The following is a 23200-nucleotide window of genomic DNA, read 5'->3' as shown; positions in this document are numbered from 1 at the left end:
ACTGAAGGGAGTGTGTCGTGTTGTAGCAGTGTCTTGGCGCTTGCTGGGGCTTTGTTCTGCTGTGGGCAGTGGTGTTTTGGTTTGGTTTGTGTTTCTCAGATTTACAGGAGTGAGGTGGGAAGCCTATGACAGACACAGAGGCAGCAGTTGTAGTGACCCAAGCAGTGGAAGACATAATGAAGATGACTGGATGTGGAAGCTGCAGCATGTACATGATCCTGGAGGGGGTACCTGATAAAAGTTTCATCTGCATGAAGTGCCGCCTGATAGAGCTGATGGCAGAAAAGACCCGAGGACTGGAGATGCAGGTGGAAACTCTGGTTGAGTTTAGAAGGTTTAGCAAGGACAAGTGTAGAGTCCTGCACTTAGGACGGAAGAATTCCATTCACTGTTACAAACTAGGGACCAAATGGCTAGGAAGAAGTTCTGCAGAAGAGAACCTAGGGGTTACAGTGGACGAGAAGCTGGATATGAGTCAACAGTGTGTCCTTGTTGCCAAGAAGGCTAACAGCATTTTGGGCTGTATAAGCAGGGGCATTGCCAGCAGATCGAGGGACGTGATCATTCCTCTCTATTTAACATTGGTGAGGCCTCATCTGGAGTACTGTGTCCAGTTTTGGGCACATACTACAAGAAGAATGTGGAAAAACTGGAAAGAGTCCAGAAGAAGGCAACAAAAATGATTAAAGGGCTGGAGCACATGACTTATGAGGAGAGGCTGAGGGAACTGGGATTGTTTAGTCTGCAGAAGAGAAGAATAAGGGGGGATTTGATAGCTGCTTTCAACCACCTGAAAGGGGGTTCCAAAGAGGATGGATCTAGCCTGTTCAGTGGTACCTGATGACAGAACAAGAAGTAATGGTCTCAAATTGCAGTGGGGGAGGTTTAGGTTGGATATTAGGAAAAACTTCCTCACTAGGAGAGTGGTAAAGCACTGGAATGGGTTACCTAGGGAGGTGGTGGAATCTTCTTCCTTAGAGGTTTTTAAGGTCAGGCTTGACAAAGCCCTGGCTGGGATGATTTAGTTGGTGTTGGTCCTGCTTTGAGCAGGGGTTGGACTAGATGACCTCCTGAGGTCCCTTCTAACCCTGATATTCTATGATTCTAAGTGAATTCGAGTGGATGATGGAGCAAAGACATGAGGAGTCTGAATGGAAAAGCTCAGACTTATAGATGGAAGCAGGACCAAAGAACTCTGAGGGGAGACTGCAGGGTGAGGAAACTGGACAGTGGAAGCATGTGACTAAGAGAACCAGGCAGAGAAAAAGACGGGCTAATGAAGGAGAAATAGAGCTCAGGAACAGGTTTGCAGAGCTGGAAAATGAAGAAGGGGCACAGCAGATGGTCGCTGAAGGTGAGAAGGCAAGGAAGAAGAAAAGAGCATCTAGTTCTATAAGAAGAGGGGAAAAGACAATGGAGATAACACCAAATGTGAGCCCCAGGAGGATAGCAAGGGCGAACAGGAATCGAGAGGACTTGCAGCCAGAGGGAACAGGGGATATACCGGAGAATTGCACCGTCACCAGGAAAAGGCAGGTCTACATGACTGGGGACTCCCTACTGAGAAGGATAGACAGGCCTGTAACCAGAGCTGATCCAGAGAACAGAAGGGTGTGCTATCTGCCGGGTATTAAGATATGGGGTGTGGACCTGAGGCTAAAGAGGATACTAATGGGAGCGGGAAAGAATCCACTGATTGTCCTTCATGTGGGAACGAATGATACAGCTAGATTCTCGCTGGAACATATCAAAGGAGACTATGCCAGGCAGGGGAAGGAAATCGAGGCTCAGATGATCTTCAGTGGGATTCTGCCTGCTCCAAGAGAAGGGCAACAAAGGTGTGACAAGATTATGATGATCAACAGATGGCTCAGGCAGTGATGCTATAAGGAGGACTTTGGGATGTATGGCTACTGGGAGGCATTCATGGACAGAGGATTGTTCTCTCAGGATGGACTTCACCTGAGTAGGGATGGAAATAGACTTCTAGGATGGAGGCTGGCACAACTGATTAAGAGAACTTTAAACTAGGAATTGGGGGGAGATGGCTGGGAAATGTCCAGGTAATCTCCATGCTGGATTTTAACATTGAGAGGGAAGAAAACGAGAAGAAAGAAAGGATACAACCATGGGTAGGAGAATGGACATACAGAGGAAGGATAGTGTAGATACCATTCTAATAGGTGATACTGGTTGTAGAATGTCTGGACCTAATCGGGTATAGAATGTGAGTGAAGCCAAACAGCAAGAATTAAGATGTTTGTACACCAATGCGAGGAGCGTAGGTAACAAAATGGAGGAACTAGAATTACTGGTGCAGGAAGCGAAACCGGATATTATAGGAATAACAGAAACACGGTAGAATAGTAGTCGTGACTGGAGTACAGGTATTGAAGGCTATGTGCTGTTTAGGAAAGACAGAAATAAAGGCAAAGGTGGTGGAGTAGCATGTATATCAATGATGAGGTAGACTGTAAAGAAATAAGAAGGGATGGAATGGATAAGACAGAGTCTGGGCAAAAATCACATTGGGAAAGACAGCTACTAGAGCCTCCCCTGAGATAGTGCTTGGGGTGTGCTATAGACTACCGGGATCCGATTTGGATATGGATAGAGATCTTTTTAATGTTTTTAATAAAGTAAATACTAATGGGAATTGCGTGACCATGAGAGACTTTAACTTCCCAGATATAGACTGGAGGACATAGGGCTCAGATTTTCCTAGATGTGATAGCTGATGGATTCCTTCACCAAGTAGTTGAAGAACCAACAAGAGGGGATGCCATTTTAGATTTGGTTTGGGGGAGTAGTGAGGACCTCATAGAAGAAATGGTTGTAGGGGACAACCTTGGTTTGAGTGATCATGAGCTAATTCAGTTTAAACTAAATGGAACAATAAACAAAAACAGATCTGGGACTAGGGTTTTTTATTTCAAAAGGGCTAACTTTAAAAAATTCAGGAAATTAGTTAGGGAAGTGGATTGGACTGAAGAACTTGGGGATCTAAAGCTAGAGGAGGCCTGCAATTACTTCAAGTCAAAGTTGCAGAAACTATCAGAAGCCTACATTCCAAGAAAGGGGAAAAAATTCATAGGCAGGAGTTGCAGACCAAGCTGTATGAGCAAGCATCTCAGAGAGGGGATTAAGAAAAAGCAGAAAGCCTACAAGGAGTGGAAAATGGGAGTGATCAGCCAGGAATGCTACCTTACTGAGGTCAGAACATTTAGGGATAAAGTGAGAAAGGCCAAAAGCCATGCAGAGTTGGACCTTGCAAAGGGAATTAAAACCAATAGTAAAAGGTTCTATAGCCATATAAATGAGAAGAAAACCAAGAAAGAAGTGGGACTGCTAAACATGGAGGATGGAGTGGAGGTTAAGGATAATCTAGGCATGGCCCAATATCTAAACAAGTACTTTGCCTCAGTCTTTAATGAGGAGTTTAGGGATAATGGTAGGATGACAAATGGGAATGAGGATATGGAGGTAGATATTACCACATCCAATGTAGAAGCCAAACTCAAACATCTTAATGGGACTAAATCAGGGGGCCCAGATAATCTTCATCCAAGAATATTAAAGGAACTTGCACATGAAATTGCAAGTCCATCAGCAAGAATTTTTAATGAATCTGTAAACTCAGGGGTTGTACCGTATGACTGGGAAAAAAGTGATCTGGACGACTACAGGCCTGTTAGTTTGACATCTGTAGTATGTAGTCTTGGAAAAAAGTTGAAAGAGAAAGTAGTTAAGGACATTGAGGTCAATGGAAATTGGGACAAAATACAACATGGTTTTACAAAAGGTAGATCATGTCAAACCAACCCGATCTCCTTCTTTGACAAGGTAACAGATTTTTTTAGACAAAGAAAACGCAGTGGATCTAATTTACAATTTCAATAAGGCATTTGATACGGTTCCACATGGGGAATTATTAGTTAAATTGGAAAAGATGGGCATCAGTATGAAAATTGAAAGGTGAATAAGGAACTGGTTAAAGGGGAGACTACAACGGGTTGTACTGAAAGGTGAACTGTCAGGCTGGAAGGAGGTTACTAGTGGAGTTCCTCAGGGGTCAGTTTTGGGACCAATCTTATTTAATCTTTTCATTACTGACCTTGGCACAAAAAGTGGGAATATGCTAATAAAGTCTGTGGATGACACAAAGCTGGGAGGTATTGCCAACACAGAGAAGGGCCGGGATATCATACAGGATGATCTGGATGACCTTGTAAACTGGAGTAATAGTAATAGGATGAAATTTAATAGCAAAAAGTGCAAGGTCATGCATTTAGGGATTAACAAGAATTATTGTTATAAGATGGGGATGCATCAGTTGGAAGTAACAGAGGAGGAGAAGGACCTCCGAGTATTGGTTGATCACAGGATGACTATAAGCCACCAATGTGATATGGCCGTGAAAAAAGCTAATGCGGTCTTGGGATGCATCAGGCGAGGTATTTCCAGTAGAGATAAGGAGGTGTTAGTACTGTTATACAAGGCACTGGTGAGACCTCACTTGGAATACTGTGTGCAGTTCTGGTCTCCCATGTTTAAGAAGGATGAATTCAAACTGGAACAGGTACAGAGAAGAGCTACTAGGATGATCCAAGGAATGGAAAACCTGTCTTATGAAAGGAGACCCAAAGAGCTTGGCTTGTTTAGCCTAACCAAAAGAAGGTTGATATGATTGCCCTCTATAAATATATCAGAGGAATAAATACCAGGGAGGGAGAGGAATTATTTAAGCTCAGTACCAATGTGGACACAAGAACAAATGGATATAAACTGACCATCAGGAAGGTTAGAGTTGAAATTAGATGAAGGTTTCTTACCATTAGAGAAGTGAAGTTCTGGAACATCCTTCCAACGGGAGTAGTGGGGGCAAAAGACATAACTGGCTTCAAGACTAAGCTTGATAAGTTTATGGAGCGGATGGTATAATGGGATAGCCTAATTTTGGCAATTAATTGGTCTTTGACTATTAGCGGTAAATATGCCCAATGGCTTGTGATGGGATGTTAGATGGGGTGGGATCTGAGTTACTACAGAGAATTCTTTTCTGGATGTCTGGCTGGTGAGTCTTGCCTACATGCTCAGGGTTTAGCTGATCACCATATTTGGGGTTGGGAAGGAATTTTCCTCCAGGGCAGATTGTCAGAGGCCCTGGGGGGTTTTTGCATTCCCCTGCAGCGTGGGGCATGGGTCATTTGCTGGAAGATTCTCTGCATCTTGAAGTCTTTAAACCATGATTTGAGGACTTCAGTGGCTCAGACATAGGTTTGATACAGGAGTGGGTGAGTGAGATTTTGTGGCCTGCGTTGTACCAGAAGTCAGACTAGGTGGTCATAATGGTCCCGTCTGACCTTAAAGTCTATGATTCTATGAATACATAATGTGTAGAACTTAAAAATCTGATTAAAAAGCCTGATTTTCCTGAGTTGCCCTTATGTTACTTTGATGTTTGGTAAACCATAAACAAGAGAACACTTGTTCAGAAGTCACATTTTGTGATATAGCTACATAAGTTTGGATGCAATTAATCAAAAATGTAAATTCCACTGTAAACCTTGCTTTACACCTTCAGCTCACTCAGTTAAGAGCTTTTGAATGGGAATAAAAAGGCTTACCACAGCTAAAATAGCATTCCGTATTTGTCCAAAATGAGGTGTCAAATGACACTTTTTAATGGAACAGGTTTCCTAACAGATGCAAATATTTTAATGTTTACTTTGCAATCCACAACAAGGAAGCTGACTGTCTGGGTGATAAAAGGCACTTGAATATGTGCCATGCACTGGAATGGGAATGTATTTTCCTTTTCACCATTCTAAATCTATAATCTTAATGAGTGTCCTTTTTATGAAAATGTCAAGATAGTAAATTGCTTGTGAAAGTGCTTTAAACTGTCCTTCATTAACAGTGTATCTGCCATTTAAACATTAATGTTCATTTTACACAGCTGTGCCTTAGTCTGTCTCCCTCTTGGGAACTGGGAGGTAAGAGCAAAATTTTGTTTACATCAATGAGCTCAACTTATTAACAATGTTTCAGTTACAATAACAATATTAAATATCTAAACAATAAGCAATTGTATAATACTGCCACCAACAGGACAAAATTATAATTGAGAATACTTTGTGGATGCTATATATTAAGGGTGGCCAAACCACCGCTCGTGAGCTGCTTTCCAGTTAAACAGCAGCTTGCAGAGCCTCCCATCCCCCAGCCCTCCCACTCTCCGCCTACCAGCCTTGGCAGGAGGGAGCTCTGGACTTCTACCCTGCAGCAGGTGGTGGCTCTCAGTGCTTCTGCCCAGTGGAGAAGGGGCTCTCAGGGCTTGAGCCCCATGGGGCACACCTGCTGGGGTTTGGGGCTTGAGCCCCACTTTTGCTGAAGCCCTGATCCCTGAGATAACCTACCTCCCTGCCAGGCAGAAGTCCCAAGACCTGGCAGGTGTGCCCGGCTCTCGAACTTCTAAAGATTATCAGATGTAGCTTGGAGGGTCAGTAAGTTTGGCCACCCCTGCTATATATTCTACATCAATATCTGAAAGGTAATAATTGTTGGAGGAAGATGTGACTAAATGGAACACTTACAACTTGGACACTGTAGGGAAAGTTTATTTCCTTCAACACACTATTTTCCACACTGGATCAGACTAATACTCCATCAGGTCTGGGAGTCTATGGCAGTGGCCAATGCCTGTTGTTCAGAGAAAAGCAACCAAAACACATAATGATTGTGCCTAATCAACTGTGTATTGCTGAGAATGTGTTAGATCATGGAGGTGTGGATAGGAGCAGGTTCCTCCCTGATTCCTGTAACTATCATTTTATTCCCTGAAACAGGTTAGCATGCCAAGGTTATTGGTCAGAGGAACTTCACTGCCATTTAAAACTCTAGCAAAAGCTCAGTTTTAATCTAGGCACCTGATAGAGCAGTGACACCAAATTTACTAGGCTAGTAGACAGTTCAGGACCAGAGTTATAATTCAGTTGGTAATTAGAGGACATTACTGAACATTACTCACAGATGCCAGGAAGAAATGACATTTACTGGGTAAAGACTCTTTAATAGACTGTTGATTAATGATTCCTAAAATTAGAAATCACCCAAAAGATTGCGAGGGAGAAAAAAAGAGTAAAGTTTTATAGATATAGATATCATAGAAATGGAAGGGACCCCGAAAGGTCATCAAGGCCAGCCCCTGTCTTCACTAGCAGGACCAAGCACTGATTTTGCCCCAGATCCCTAAGTGGCCCCCTCAAGGACTAAACTCACAACCCTGCCATTAATTATGCCTGGGGTGAGGTCTACCTAGACCAAGCCCCCAGAGCTGTTGTGCTACATGCAGTATCCAACTCCAGCTCTGGTAAGGAACGAGCTCCTCAGAAGCACATGTTTTCATAAAGATGTTGTTCTGAAGCACTCAGATTTGGTTACTGTTATTTGAAAGACAGATAAACTAAAAGCATATTGTTTCTAAGCTATAAAAGTTGGAGACAAATATATTTAAGTGGCAAATATTTATTTCAGAACTCAGAGTACAAAAATCCTCTCCTCTCAAATAGGAAAGCAATTGCTGATGAAAGCAAGCCATGCTCTAATTTAGATCATCATTTCCATGTTGCTGCTGCTATGGAAGTGAAATCTTCTGTAACAAAGTGAAAGGTATATCCTTTTAAACTAATAAGTGATTTCTAATTCTGATCTTACTTGACTATATTCTCTTTGTGGTTATTTTCTGCTTTCCAATAGGGAAATATTTTATCAAGATAACTTCTTTATTACTGTTTAGTGCCTATTACTGCCACAACATGAGGATGGGTGCAACATACTGTATTATCTTAAGAGTTGCTAAGAGCAGAATAACAAACCAAAATGCAGACAGTTACAAGCTTATAAAGTGCTTATAATAACGTGATTCCAGAATACCTTCTTAAAGTTTTCCCTTCTAATATTCTGGGGTAGTCAATACAGAACTGACTCAGTGGGCAAGGGAGGTAGAACATACAGATAATCATCAAGTAATTAGATTGAGTGCTTTATGTTACAGATAACCAGGGCTAATTTTTTAAAACAAGAAGTCTCCTTAATTGTAACAAGGCCTTTCTAAAGGTAGATGTTTAGGGGTTCAATCCTCTTGCTAACATAACACCAAGCCCCTTGCCTACGCTTGAAATTTTTTCTAGAAACATACGACTGTTGCTAACATCAGCTCAACTGCATAAGTGTTAGCAACGTTGGAAGCACTACTGGACACAGACGACTGAGCTGATGCAGATATTTTAAAAACCATATCACGTAACCCTGTTCAGAGCAAGTCTAATCAACAAGGTGTTAAAACACTCCCAGAAGCCTACCCATATGTCTATGATAGAAACGTCAAGGAGGCATGCAGCTGAAATATCTTTGGATGTAGCAGAGTATGTTCCAATACCCCAAATAGTGAAACATCTGCCAGCTCACAGCACATGCGTATGTGTAACCTAGTCCATTAGAGAGACTCTGGGCTGAGATAAATTGGCCCCCAGCTTTAACCCCACAAGCAATGAGAAGACTAAGGGCTTGTCTGCACTACCATGTAGGGTCGATCTAAGATATGCAACTTCAGCTTCGTGACTAGCGTAGCTGAAGTCGACGTACTTAGATCTACTTACTGTGGTGTCTTCACTGTGGTAAGTCAACAGTTGATGCTCTCCCGTCGACTCCACTTGCACTTCTAGTTCTGGTGGAGTACCGGAGTTGACGGGAGAGTGCTCAGCAGTCGATTTATCGTGTCTATACTAGATGCAATAAATTGACCCCTCCAGGATCGATCACTGCTCGCTGATCCGGCAGGTACTGTAGACAGGCTGTAAGTGTTTAATTAATTGGCTTTGTCTTGTCTAGGAAATAAGTAAAAGTCTCTTAACATTTAAGGCGTATAATCTAATGTCTCTCAGAATCAAATGGGGTTTAGGGAAGAAGATGGGTAAATTAATGAGCTGATTAAGATGGAAATAAAAGACTACTTCAGTAAAATAAATTTTGGGTGAGGATATAGGAACCAACTATCAGGATTTGGAACTCACTAACTCCGGGAAATCCATATAGAAAAGCTGTTCTATTTCAGCATAAACAGCTGTCTATGAGAAGGTTTTTGCTTCCAGAAATGATCTCCTGAACTTTTGCAGAACAGTCAGAGCTGAAACCTGCTGACAGACCAGTAGCCAACCTGTAAGACTGAGCAACTTCTATGTGAAGAACACAGCTTTGATCCTGAGACAATACACCCAGGAGATTGAGAAGTGAAACCTCAAGGTCCAATTCTAGATCCATTAGATCCAAGAACCAGAGCTGTTTGGTCCAGTTTTGAGCTATCAATAACACTTTGTCCCACTTGCTCTTTCTGATGACTCTGGAAACTAGAGATATTTGGGGGAAATGTGGAAGAACTGTTGAGTTCAGTTGTAAAAACAAATCCCTTGCGGATCCTGGGATTATTCTGCATAATTTTTACGTTTGAAATCTCAAGTATCACACATCTTATTTTTCTTGTTTTTGCTGGAGGTCTCCCTTGGAAAACCCACAGAAGTGGATTGGATGCTCTCTCAGCCCTTCATTGCTATGACGGGGCGCTGAATCTTTGAAAAAGGGAGCTTGCCTGTTAACTGTTCATTAAGCATACCACTCGTTTAACAATGTGTTGTAACAAAAAAAAAAATCATTCAGCACTCTGGATAAAAATCACTTTCCCCATCGCAGGGCTTGTTTTCACTGATTCATGTTATAGCTCAAGTAATCCTGTTAATTTGACTCCCATTCACACTGAAAAACTCCTCTCTTCTGTACTGCCATACTAGTAACACAAGTTGGCCATCATGACTAAGGGCATAGGCAAAACCCTAGTGACCAAGTCACATCTGCTAACAACCATTCTGTCTCATGGATGCAAGCTAGCACTACTAAATTGCTGCTGATCCTCCAATACTCTTCCACAATCCTGCTTGACCATTTGGGACTCAATTTTCACAAGTATGTGTCATGTCAAACTGCTAAGTTTCCAGTAATCCACAGAATCTCCCAGAGGAAAAAAAACACCAAGTAGTCAAGTTCTCAGTTTGCAATGTAAGAAACAAGCAGCAAACACATGAGGTTTTTCTGTTGTTTTTTAAAACCTTTCAGGCCTTACTCTTTCTCACATACACATACACATACATCCCAGAAAAGTGCTGGGCAACGTGCGGCCCATCAGGGTAAGCTGGTTGTCGGCCGCGAGAGATTTTGCTGATGTTGACCGTCTGCAGGCACAGCCCCCCTGCAGCTCCCAGTGGCCGTGGTTCACTGTTCCCAGCCAATGGGAGCTGGCCGCCACTTCCCACAGCTCCCATTGGCCGGGAACGGCGAACCACGGTCACTGGGAGCTGCGAGGAGCCATGTCTGCAGACAGTTAATGTCAGCAAAATGTCTTGTGGCCCGCAATCAGATTACCCTGATGCGCTGAATGCAGCCCACGGGCCACAGATCGCCCACCACTACCCAAGAACAATAACAGAGCACAAACATTTTTTCACCTTTTGCAGTCTCTTTGAAAATTGAGAGTGGAAGCGAGTGGTATTGCAAACTGACAACTCTCTGGAAACACATGTGAATGTATTTCCTTGTTCCAGGCTGTTCCTTGAAGATGTGTCAATATAACAAAGTAACCACACAATCTGGCACAAACTGGCTATCTGCTAAGGAAACTTCAGTTACTGAGGATACATCTTCACTGCAAAGCTAATTCGCGTTGTCTTCGTTTGAGTTGTATATCTCACATTTGCATAGCTCAAGTGACAATGGCCACACTGTGAAATAATCCTCACGTTTGTTCTCACGTTTGTTTGTTCACAAAGGTGCTGCACTCACTCATGTGTCATGCTATGATTTCTGGGGGGTATATCCAAGGCTTCTTTGAGCTACAGTAAACTGAGCTGTCCATGAATTATTTCCCAGTAAATTGTGAGAGAACTTGTCTGTCCTTTCTAGACACATGGAGAATTGTGGGAAGACATTGGAGGACTAGTGACAATTGAGTGGCGCTAGCCTGCATCCACATTACAGAGTAATTATGTTAACAACTGATGAGCTGTGCTAATTTGAGCTGTAGTCTCTACCCCTTGAGGGGTCAGCTCCTTTCAGGTAAAAGCACCATCACACATAAATTAAGGGTTTGTGTGTGTGGCAGAATTTGAATCAGGACGTGAGTTAACTTGAGTGAACTGCAATGAAGACAAGGTTTTAAACAGCAGACTGTTGGACAATACAAAGCTTTTTTGACAGTAGCGTGTTGGGAATACTACAGAGCACTTGTCCAGTTCCAGCACCACTGCCATTTCCAAACAAAAGCAAAGATGAAGTCTTGGGCATGATGAAGTCAATGTGAATTCTGCAATTGACATCAACTGAGCCAGGATTTCACCCCAAATGTTCTGTCAAGTGTAATTTTTCTGTATCTAAGATAGTCATAAGATAAAGATTATTTTCATCTACACTACAATACACTTCTAGTTTCTCCCTTTTCATTACAGATGTGTTTCATATGCAATTATACATTTCCTGGAGGAATAACTTCATGAAATACCTCAGCAAGGAAGTATAGGACTGTGAAGTGAAGTAAAGTTGTTTTCTTCTGAGCAGGTACATTTATGAGGCATCTTAATCACCATATTACCTTTGTTTCCAGGAACTTTACTGCATGATGAAGCAGTTTAATACAAACAACAAAGCAGACATTTTTAAGGACAACCCCCCAACCTCACCTGTTACAATATTTTCATTTTCCTCCATGATAACTCTGAGACACCAAATACTATTGCCTGAGGCTTTTCAATGTGGTTTTATTACAAGGTGTGGCATATTCAATTAAATAATCCCTGATTGTGAATATCTCATACTGCTTTATAATAAACAAAAGAGTTAAAATAAATGACTTACCTTTAAGAGTGCCAAGGCTACATGAAAGATTATGTTCAGACCCTGAAAAGGAGAAGAAGAAAAAAAGAGAGTTGAATCAGTCCCACTGTACCAGGTTTTAGTTCTCCCTTGGGAGATATGCAAGATTTTTGTCAGAGTCCTGAGGCACTCCCAGCTTTCCCCACTTCACATCCCACACTTAAGGCCCCATGATGCAGCTTCCAAACTTCTGGCTGAGGGGACCGAGGCTCTTTGGACTCCAGTGATTTTGCTCTCTTATTGGTCAGACAGGTGCTTTTGGACAGCCCTCTGTCCCTTGGCTAAGTATCAGTCAAATCTGGTCTCTCATGGAGCAGTACAGAATAGTACCAGCAACTGACCATCAGGACAGTCTGTTTCGTCAAAGCCAACAGAACCAAATATTCTACTTAATACAATTTTTGCCAGTCCAAAGAAAGCAGCTTGTATCTAAAATCTTTTGTATTAAACACCCACAAAAATCCCAAGTCTTAAACACACAGATTTTCTGATATCAACTCAAATATAAAAGACAGTTCAGAAATCAGGCAGCTAGATGTGTAAACCAGCCCTGTTGTGCTTGCCACTTTCACTACATTGCAAACACATGGCTCTATATAAATGAATATATATAATAAAGGAAATAATGATAAAATAATGATGCTCCACAGATTTCAGATCCCCTGAGAGAGGACAGTGCTGGAATTGCTAGGCTCAGTGGAGCTGAATTAAAGGTACCAGTGCTCCCTCCTAGACTTTCTAACAGACTTTAAACAGGCCAACTCTGCCTTCATCTGGTGCCATTCTGAGTCCAAAGATAAAGATCTAGAGCCTCTTTCTGACTACACATAAAAGTTGTACTGCTTAACTGGTATAGTTAAAGTGGTGCAATCACCTTCCGGTGAATCTTGAGGGGGCCATTTAGGGATCTGGGGCAAAAATCTGTCTGGGGATTGGTCCTGCTTCGAGCAGGGGGTTGGACTAGATGACCTCCTGAGGTCCCTTCCAGCCCTGATGTTCTATGATTCTATGATGCAGCTATGTCGGTATAAAGATGTTTATACTAGTAAAGATATTCCTATATGACAAGGCACCTTTATACCGGTATAACTGCATCCACATGAGGGCTTGTCCCAGCATAACTATATCAGTAAAAATATCACACCCCTCACCTATACAGTTATATCAGTACAACTTGCAAGTGTAGACCAGACCAAAGAGTACAATACAGCTGTATTTTGCAGGATCAAACATTCCCTCTGTCAATAAAACAGGGTCTACTAGCTATGACTACTTTGCCATATGTAGCTCCATTTAACTTTATACAGGGCTTTGTGATACCCTGGCTAAGGTAGATACTGTACCATATAAAACCCACATTTATTGTATTATTTTGACTTTCCTTTGTATTTCACTATAACTTTACATTTTTTAGCAAATGTAGATAGTTCAACTGCAGGTTACCTACTACATTGCCTCACTCAGATTTAACATATGAAAGAGTTCCAACAGACTTGCTCAGAAATAATGTTGCCATTATAATACACACTGTTATGGGATTATCACAGGATTTCCTTAGTAATCTCCCCTTGTACAATAACAAGATTTCAATGAGTTCCTTGCTAATTTCACTCTGTAATTTGTTTTAACAATATCATAATGGAGTTTCTGAGGTAATCTCACATATTTTTATTAATTAGGGTTGAGTGAATTGGTTTTTGCAAGAATAAGAGCCCTTAAACTTTTGCCAACTCCTTGAAACAAGCCTTCTTTAAGGTTCAGAAATATTGATGTAAATTCCCTCCATCACATTTCACCTCCAACAATTTGCTGTCAAGATCTTTCCTGCTGTCTAAAGCTTCCCCGTTAGTGTCATATCAGATTGCCTAGCACTCCTGGGAAACTAGCTCACATGTTGTCAGGGCATGCTGTGTCATTTAGAGGAGTGGGTTCTGTTAGGAAAACCCAGAGACAAAAAGTTAAAGAGGCAGCAAGTAACCCCTAACGTCCAATAGCATAGGGAGGGCTGTGGAGCCATCGGCTCTGTCCTTAGAAAAATGCTGCTGGTTGGGAGAGGTAGAAGTAGCCTTCTCCTCGAGAAGCTTGCTGATTCCATGATGAGAAGTCCTCCAAACCTCCCCCTAAACGTGATGCTCTATATCTTAGGTATAAATGTAAAATTGTGGAGTTTGTCGTGTCCGGCACAATCCAGACTTCATCAAAAGCTGCAGAACCTTTTAGAAAGAAGTCTTCTTAGAATGTAAGCTCTGTCAGGCAGGATCGGTCTTTTCTGTCATGTTTATGCAGTGCTAAGCATAATGGGGTTATGGTACATGACTGGGGTTCCTGGGTGCTACCACAATAAAATAAAAAAAAAATTGCATTAGCTAGCAAGTTGTTTGGTAATTCTATATTTAATTACTATGGCAACAGATCACACATCTTCCACCAGAGGTCAGAATGTAGCAGCATTGAAACCAGAGGAGCATTTATTGAACAATCACTAGTTCCATAGGTGACAGCAGCAGTTTAAATACACACCAAAAGCGATTTCGTTTATTTTTACTAGAAAAGTGTTTGACTGTCAACCATGCTAACTGAAATTCATGCAACAGGTAAAGTACTGACAGTAACAGTCGAAGCTCCCAAAATTGCCATTCCAGAATCTCTCAACCTGATTCTAGACAGAACATTTTTAGTGGTAAAAAGGGTATTTCAGGCTCCATATCCCTTCTCTGCTGAGAATGCCATCAAGACTGCCAAAAAGTATGGAATTTTCTGTAATGTGTGATATCAATCCTTTAAAAATGTAACTGAAACCAACAATTCATTTCACATAGTCATCGGAAGGTAACAACTTTCATCCACAACTGAAGTGGACAAGGTTTGAGCACATGGTCTATAAATGAAAAGCTCTGTATCTCGTAACTGCCATCAGAATGAACAATGATGTGCTCAAACAAGAAACTGTCAGGACCACAGTATCAAAGCCAGGCTTGCTAGGTCCATAGGCTGCATCCCAAACTGCTGCACCACAACAATGCACTGAACTACCATCTTGACCAACAGCCTTCGTGCTAAAGGCCTACAGACTCACAGTAGCCTTCCTCAGGCCCCTGATTGGATGGACTGGCCACATTCTCACTGGGCACCTGGACATCATAAAGACCCCAACAGGAAGAGGAAGCTATCTGAGCAACAGACCATTGCCTGCTGGTTGCTGCCTAAACCACCTTGCCTTGCTGCTTTGCCTGACTCTACCTTGTTGCCTGCTGCCTCGCCTGACCTCAACTCCCTAACAGACTCAACCCTTTGGATTGGATCTTCCAGCTACTGACCTCTGCAAGAACTCCGACCATTGCCCCAGAATACCTCTGATACCAATCCATCTCCCGGCTGCCTGACCACCTGCACACACTTGACTACTGCTTTGGACTGCCACTTAGCCCACCTCGGCCAATGGGCATTACAAAAATCCCACAATCAGCACAGATTGACCTGCGAAGCAGATTTTGTTATCATATGCCAACACACTGTCCTACTCCTGCAGAATTACTGATGATTACTGTCTTGTGTGCAATTTCAGGCACTATAAAAGTCCCATGAAAAAATCAAGAGTGTTGGTTTGTCTTCCCAAGAACTCTTCTCTGTCACTGGCAGCTTCAGCTCTAAACGTATACTGTTTCCATCTACCATGTTCTTGTTATTGAGGTCAGTGTAACAGTTCTTATATCACCTCTCTTCCACTAGACAGCAAAAGGGACATGATGAGGACCTCCCTGTGCCCTGAAGATCTCCAGCTGCTTTAACAGCCCCTTGGGGCGACTGACAGCCAGTGTAATTGACAGCAGCCCTGGCTTTGCTCCAAGTTACATTGGGCAATCAGTCAAACAGATAGGAAGCACAGGATCAGGAGAGGACAAAGTAACTTAAAACCTCCTATACATACAGCCCTCCTGAGGGCATGTCTACACTTACCTCCAGAGCGATCAATCCAGCAGGGGTCGATTTATCGTGTCTAGTGAAGACACGATAAATCGACTACCGAGCACTCTTCCGTTGACTCTGGTACTCCACCAGAGTGAGAAGCACAGGTGGAGTCGACAGGGGAGCGTCAGCAGTTGACTTACTGCAATGAAGACACCTTGGTAAGCAGCTCTAAGTACGCTGACTTCAGCTACCTTATTCACATAGCTGAAGTTGCGTACCTTAGATCAATCCACCCCCCTAGTGTAGACCAGGCCTGAGATGTGCTCTGTGCTCGACTGCAGCCAGTCAAGTAGTTGTAAGTCAACCATCTATGTCAAGAGCCCTGAAGCAGAGGGTGTGGGAATTGTTCCCCTAGGATCCATGCCTGGAACTAACCCTTTGTGCACTGACCTCCCACACTTCCTCCACAGAGACAGAAAAAGGTCAGCAGACTCCATGGCATCACATGCAACCCCTCCTTGGGGATGGCCCTCTGCATAGCATGCCTCCCAGCAGCCAGCATGACAGTCTCTGGAAAGATCAACTTCTCTGCAAGCCCCTTAGTGCTGGAGAACCATGTGAGCCTGTGTAGAGGCCTAGTGCCTTTAGCAGGTCGTATGTGATCCATGGGTTTTGGGGAATGAACCTGTTCTAAAATGGGCAACTCTCGCCCTTCCTGCAATGGAAACGTTTGGGTAAGACTCAGGGACGGGAAACTCATGAGTTTACCTCTCCCCAAGGCCCTATCCAAAGGGCTTTTCCAAAGGAGGAACTGATCCCCCCTCCCCCCTGAATCTATCCTGAGTTTCCTGTAGGGCAGCATATTCATACAGAGTACAACTTTAAGGTCACAGAGGTAGTGTGAGTAAAAACAGTTTTAGAAAAGAAAGCTCATTGACGCTTTGTGCACAGCTGGAGATAAGGAAATGAAACAGAAGCAAGGAGGCTGCTGAACAGGTGTATGGGCTTGTTAGGAAGTGATGTTGATAAAATATATGCTAATGAATAGTATTCTTGAAACAAATGTAACATGAATTGTAAACAATATACCTGATGAAATATGGGGATTATTTTTCTAATATTTTTGGTTCTGTTGTAAAAGACTGATGTTCTGTAAAATAAAAAAAAAGAAAATATTTCCCTTAGCTTGATGAAAACCCAAGGTAAATGCCATCTGTGCAAGTTATTTCAAACAGAGGAGCTTGCTGATACGAGGGAGAGTGTGAAATTCCTGACGTTGGCTGACCATAATTGTTGACTACTTCATACTCCTGCCCAGTTCATTGGGTTCAATTTAAGTATTTCCTTCTCAGAAGTCAAACCAATTAATCCTCACTGAGGCTCTGGGGCAGAATTTAGGCTCAAATAATTCTAAAATAAGAAAACTCATAGCAGGAGCAAGAAGCTTGGCCACATTCCCTTTGTGGAGCTTCCTCTGTATTGTTCTCTTTAAAAGACTAGGAGAGGAACCCTTCTGGTACAGGCAGGGAGTTCAGTTCCCAAGCCTCTGGAATTCAGGGTCTTAGCTGAAAAAGCATAGGTGTCTTTGTGAAGGTCTTGTGTGTGGGGGGCCCCATGGCTTCAGTGGACCCATGATTCCACAGACACTCTCACTGGCTACCATGCTTTGAATCTCCCCTCCCCGCCCCACCTCTCAGGTGGCTTCCACAGAGTTGCACATACAAGTCAGAGGGATGCAGTATTAGTCCTGTAAAGCAATAATGGTGGGGTGATTATGCATGAAGAGAGCTCATCCGCTGTCCCTGCCCACTCCACAGCTCAGATTCTAACACCATGGAGGGACTACCGCAGTGCCCAGCTAGTACTCTGTGCTACTCTGCATGTGAAGGTATGATCAGGCCCTTAGTTTAAGGCTTCAGAACCAAATCATCATTGACTTGTTTGAGCTCCAAATATGCCAAAAGACTGATTTCCCAGGGAATTCTGGGTTCTAACCAGCAAACCAGATGTACCAAATTTCAACTAAATTGTAAAATATGTAAAGTTTCAGCTGAAAATAATATGTGTGTGCGCGCACACACTGAAGTTAAGACTGGAAATGAGAGAGTTTAAATGGAAACTTTAAAAAAAACTTTACAGTTCTGTTCCCCTAAATGTGAGAATGCCCTGCAGAAGGACTGTATCTTTTTTTTTTTTGGGGGGGGGAGGGGGAATAAGGCGTGGGGAGCTCAAAGAGAGGCAAGTTAAAATCACCTTCAGTCAAGATTCCCTCTGCATGCTAGTAACACACTTCAAACTCAGCACAACACTAGGAGAATCCCAAAAGAGGATTAAGCAATCTTCAACAATTCTCAACTTTTAAATCATGACATTAATATCACTTAATCTAACATAAGTAAGTGAATCCTTTAGTGAATCATAAACTGCTTCTGTACATAAGTTCTGAGACTATTTTCTCTATCCACTTCATAAACACCAAAACATACTCACTAAAGTGCATAAGTAAACGACAATCACATGTGATTAAAACCCCCTTTAAATACAAAGGAACTCAGGAATTATTAACCATTTCATTACAAGGGCAATCACGTTTCTTGGATTGATGAGGTTGACCTTCCAATAGGAAAAAGAACTGTATATTTTTTTCCCTTGGGCATAAAAGTAATGTAATAGTCACAGTTCATGGGACATCATATATTTCTCTTTCAAATATAATGAGAGGGTAAGATTAAGTGAATACCTGGGATATGTTGATTTTTTGTTATGGACTAAACTGTTGCAGACAAAGAAGTTTTAATGAAAAAAAATAATTTGTTATCACAATTTACATGTCAACACTTTGGGTAATTATGAATGAGACAAATATACAATGCAACATGTTTGCTTAGTGCATTTCAGGGTTTTAACCTTTTCACTCCAAAACTGGAAATGCAGAAGAAAGTGAAACTACTACTATGGCAGAAGCAGATATGGGATTAAAAACTGTTTGGCCTGGAATGCCGATATGCTTTCTTTTAGAGAACCAATGAGCTGGATTAAGTTACTCCTTTATTTACATTTTATTTCACTGCTTAATTTAGTATTTGAGCTCAAATTAACTTGTTATGAAGATCAAAAGGCTGGTGCCAAACTGGCTTGTGCAGCTGGGAAGTGGGTGGGCACAGAATTATAGAATTTAGAAATATAGGGCTGGAATGGATGTCAAGAGGTCAACTAGTCCATCCCCCAGCGCTGAGGCAGGACCAAGTAACCTGGAATACAGTGATGCAGCACATCTCCAGAAAAGCATTTGCCTGTGGGGCTTTTATGGAACCCATGTCTGATTTTCAATCTGTTCTCACATGGCAGAAGTCTGAAGGGAAGGTAGTGTTGCTACTGGCACCTCCTCTCCCCAGGAGGCATCACCACTCTGACACAGATGCCTCTGTGGCCACAGAGCAATCTCTTAACACTACCACCCACCACCCCAGAGGGTGAATCTGGCCGAACAGATTTAATGGAAATTCATTCAATATATTCGTCTCTGATTTGGGACTGCATGGAGGTGAATACATGTGGTTTTACTCCTATATAAGGATGGTTTCTAGGAGAAAATAAAAAGGAGATATTGACAAAACATTCTCTACAGCTCATATTCAGTTGCATCAGATATGTGTTAGAGAAGTCTGAGTCGCTCCTAAATAACATTTGAAAAATCTCAGGCCAAAATGGATAGTATCAAGAGAACCAGTCACTGTAACTCTGTTCCAAATTCTGATATTAAAATGTTCCTAATCTGGTTTTTTGAATTTAGCTATTCATCAGAAGCTAATTTGAAGCTGTTCTGTAATTGTGTGTTCAGTTGAACTTTTTTCAAAGGTGCCATAAAGGGTAATTGGGGTTACAGATTCTAAAAGGGAATTACAATTCTATTTAAATTTTGGATTGGATCCAGTTGCATGTTTCTTTGGCGGCTATGATTTGTGGGGTGCAAATGACAGGGCCGGAGGAATAAGTTCTTCTTTTTGCTGACTATAACTATGTAGAGTAAAAGGTCTGTGGCATAATCTTCAATTTGTAAGTCATGGACGCCTGCTGAACATTTTGCAGGGATTGGTTTTGAATTAATTTAATAAATAATAAAACACCTCTACCCTGATATAATGCTGTCCTTGGGAGTCAAAAAATCTTACCGCGTTATAGGTGAAACCGCGTTATATTGAACTTGCTTTGATCCGCCAGAGTGCGCAGCCCCACCCCCACAAGAGCGCTGCTTTACGGTGTTATATCCGAATTAGTGTTATATCAGGTTCATGAGATCGGGGTAGAGGTGTAATTTACATACCACTTCTCATAGCTTGGTAATCACAGCTGTGCCTCAGTTGTCTCATCAGTAAAATAGGGGTAACTAAGGTTAAATCCAACTCTGAAAAGTGACTATGTAAAAATGGCATCTTCTTACTCACAAGATCTATTTGTTCCTTGTGGGTATTCAGAGTTAGAGCTGCTTGCTTTACTGACTAAAATAAGTTGTTAGTATTGTTTATTGCTGTTAGGGAGAAGTCAAGGAGAGAGAGCTGGATTCTATTTTGGCTCATCTATCATTAACAGAATTGCTAAATTTCAGTTGCAAAATATTTGTTACTGTTCTGATAGCCAGAAAGAATCCTACTCGACTCTCATATTCCAGGGTGAAAAAAACATTTAACTTGTAATTATGTAAGAGAATAAGCCTTGGGCAGGCAACAGACTCAGCTTTCTTAGTAACTATTCCTCAGCTATGGAACTCACTTCTGAAAGAAATCAAAATGACCACAAACCCCAGTGTCTTCATAGTAGAAGGCATAACTTACTTCTTCAACCTAGCTTTTTTCAATAGCCTCACCAAAATCACCTAGTATAAAAACATAATCATAAAAAATGGAGTCCCTATAGTAAGGAGAAAAAGAAAGGAAAACACTGAAAACTTCATGTCTATTTTTTAATATACAGTAGAACCCTGTTCATCCAACCCTCCATTAGCCAGCTCTCACAACCAGCGGACACAGGTCCAGAAGCGGGGATCTCCCCTATGGCCACTAGATGGCACCGCAGACTCACACTTTCCCATTCCTTCAATTATCCAAATGTTTGATAATCCAATTTTGCCCCAGTTCCAATTATATCGTATAAACAGGGTTCTGCTGTATTGGTACTTCTTTCAGATATCACAATGATGGAAATAGTATAAGAATGTAAATTAGATTCAACTGATTGGATTAAATAGACAAATAAATTGGATAGCTTAATAGATAACTGAGATTGTAAAAACAGTATTAAGGGATTCAATATTTATTAAGTCACTTTTCAGAACAGAACAATGCCCTAAGGGCCAAATTTTCAACATGCACAACTGGGGATGGATTTTCAAAAGTGCTCAGCCCGCCAGCAGTCCGCATTATGGCATTTTTTGCCAAATTTAAAAAAAAGAAAAGAAAAAAAAAGCTCAGCACCCAACTCCTAGTTCTTTAGAAAACATGGCCCGTTATTTTGTTGCCTAACTAGGAATTGAGCTCATTTGAAAATCTTGTCCCAATTGTGAGTTCTTCCCAACATGTGACTTGCCTAAATATATATGAATTATTTGCAAGGTAAGAAAAAGAACTCAGGATTCCAGATTTATGCCTAATCCACTAAACCACAGGCACCCAGTACAGGTTTTCTTTGTTTCCTGTAAGTGGAACATTACCCCAATTTGTCTTCTGGGTTTTAACTTAACAGGTCATACTGAGGGATACATGTTTTGGTATAGTGAGTTTAAGAGGTACAGATGAATTCAGTCAGTGAATGACTTTAACTTGCCTATATTTGATTTATATTCACTGCATGTGATGGATCTCAGAGTGACAGTACAACAGACGCCATTAAAATCTGTATATTTCCCATTTTAAAAGTAATTGCTGTACCATAGATTCTCTGTTCCAAAGTACAGGAAGATACTGCTGTGACTGTAAGTATGGTACATGGAACAATGCATGTTGAGTTTTTAATTATACCAAATGCACTTGGCACACTCAAAGGACCTGCTCCTACCACTTTAATGCAGTTTATATACCTTTCATCATAGCCTGAAGATGCATATTACAATTACATTAAAAATACAATTATCAAATGGATTCCAAAGTTGAGAAAAGATCTTCCAATCAGCTGCCTTCAGTGCCTTTATATTATTGAGGGGTTGATATTACCAATGGTATTTTGAACCATAGTAACTTGTGCCAAAGGTTCGCAGTCCCTAAAGGTTACATTATCAGAATCATTAGCATTTACAACAACAAGTCCCCATAGTAACCTGTAATTGCTGCAGTATTTCCCAAGACATTACAATCGGGCATCATGTGGTACATTGTGGCATATTTTTTCAATCACCACCTATTAGCTTATATTTTAAAGTAATCTTGTAACTTCACGGGTACAGAGTTACTCTTGGGTTACCTTCTCATGGCCTAATGTGGCTAAGTGAAAACCTTACAGGCCTCAGCCTAGAGACCTTGCATTAGGGCCTTACTTTGCTTTGCTTATTTACTTAATCACTCACAAATGCTTGTCAGCCTTATACCCCTATAATACAATCCTATTTATTCCTATACCTCCAACTTAAATCTATTCATCACACATTGATTACGTATGAATTAACCACAACAATAGTTAACACAATTAAATGATTGTATAAGGCAATTATCTACAAATAAGAGGGCTGAAATGCAAGCATCCCAGTAAATCTCAAGTTTCAAGGTAAAGGATGTCGTAAACTAGGTGCCTACCCTGGTATCTGTGAGGCTGGCAGTATTTCCCCATATTCAGAGTAAGAAATATAGCATCATCTTCCCCCCCCCCCCCAAAAAAAAAAAGCAGCTGATCTTGTTGGACTGGTTAATATAAAAGAGACAAGGTAGGTGAGGTAATGTGTTTTATTGGACCAATTTCTGTTGTGGAGAGAGACAAGTTTTCGAGATTACACAGAGGTCTTTTTCAGGTCTGGGAAACTGACACAGGGTATAACTCAAGAGTTAGTTTCCCAGACCTGAAGAAGAGCTCTGTGTAAGCTTGTCTCTCTCACCAATAAAATTTGGTCCAGTAAAAGATATTACCTCACCCACCTTCTCTCTATAATATCTGGGGACCAACACGGCTACAACAACAGTGCATACAACAATGGTTAATATAATGTCATTTCTCCATTTGTAATATTTACTTAGGTTCTTTTTGAAATTGTGGTTTTGCTTTATGTACTGCCTGGAATGACTAGAATCTGCTCCTATCCACAAGCAGCAGATGGCAGTACATGTTAGGTAGG

General features: G+C 41.5%; 1 protein-coding gene across 1 annotated transcript in view; it reads right to left on the bottom strand.

Moving 5' to 3' along the window:
• Positions 1-23200, bottom strand: part of RABGAP1L (RAB GTPase activating protein 1 like) — a 570078-nt gene that overhangs the window by 153413 nt on the left and 393465 nt on the right. The window contains 1 exon segment of the mRNA XM_030571947.1: positions 11959-12000. Within this exon segment, the coding sequence (XP_030427807.1) occupies positions 11959-12000 (42 nt within the window).

This window comes from Gopherus evgoodei, chromosome 8, assembly GCF_007399415.2.
Source record: "Gopherus evgoodei ecotype Sinaloan lineage chromosome 8, rGopEvg1_v1.p, whole genome shotgun sequence".
NCBI lineage: Eukaryota > Metazoa > Chordata > Testudines > Testudinidae > Gopherus > Gopherus evgoodei.
The sequence above is the reverse complement of the archived record's forward strand: the minus strand, read 5'-3'. Positions and strand labels throughout refer to the sequence as shown.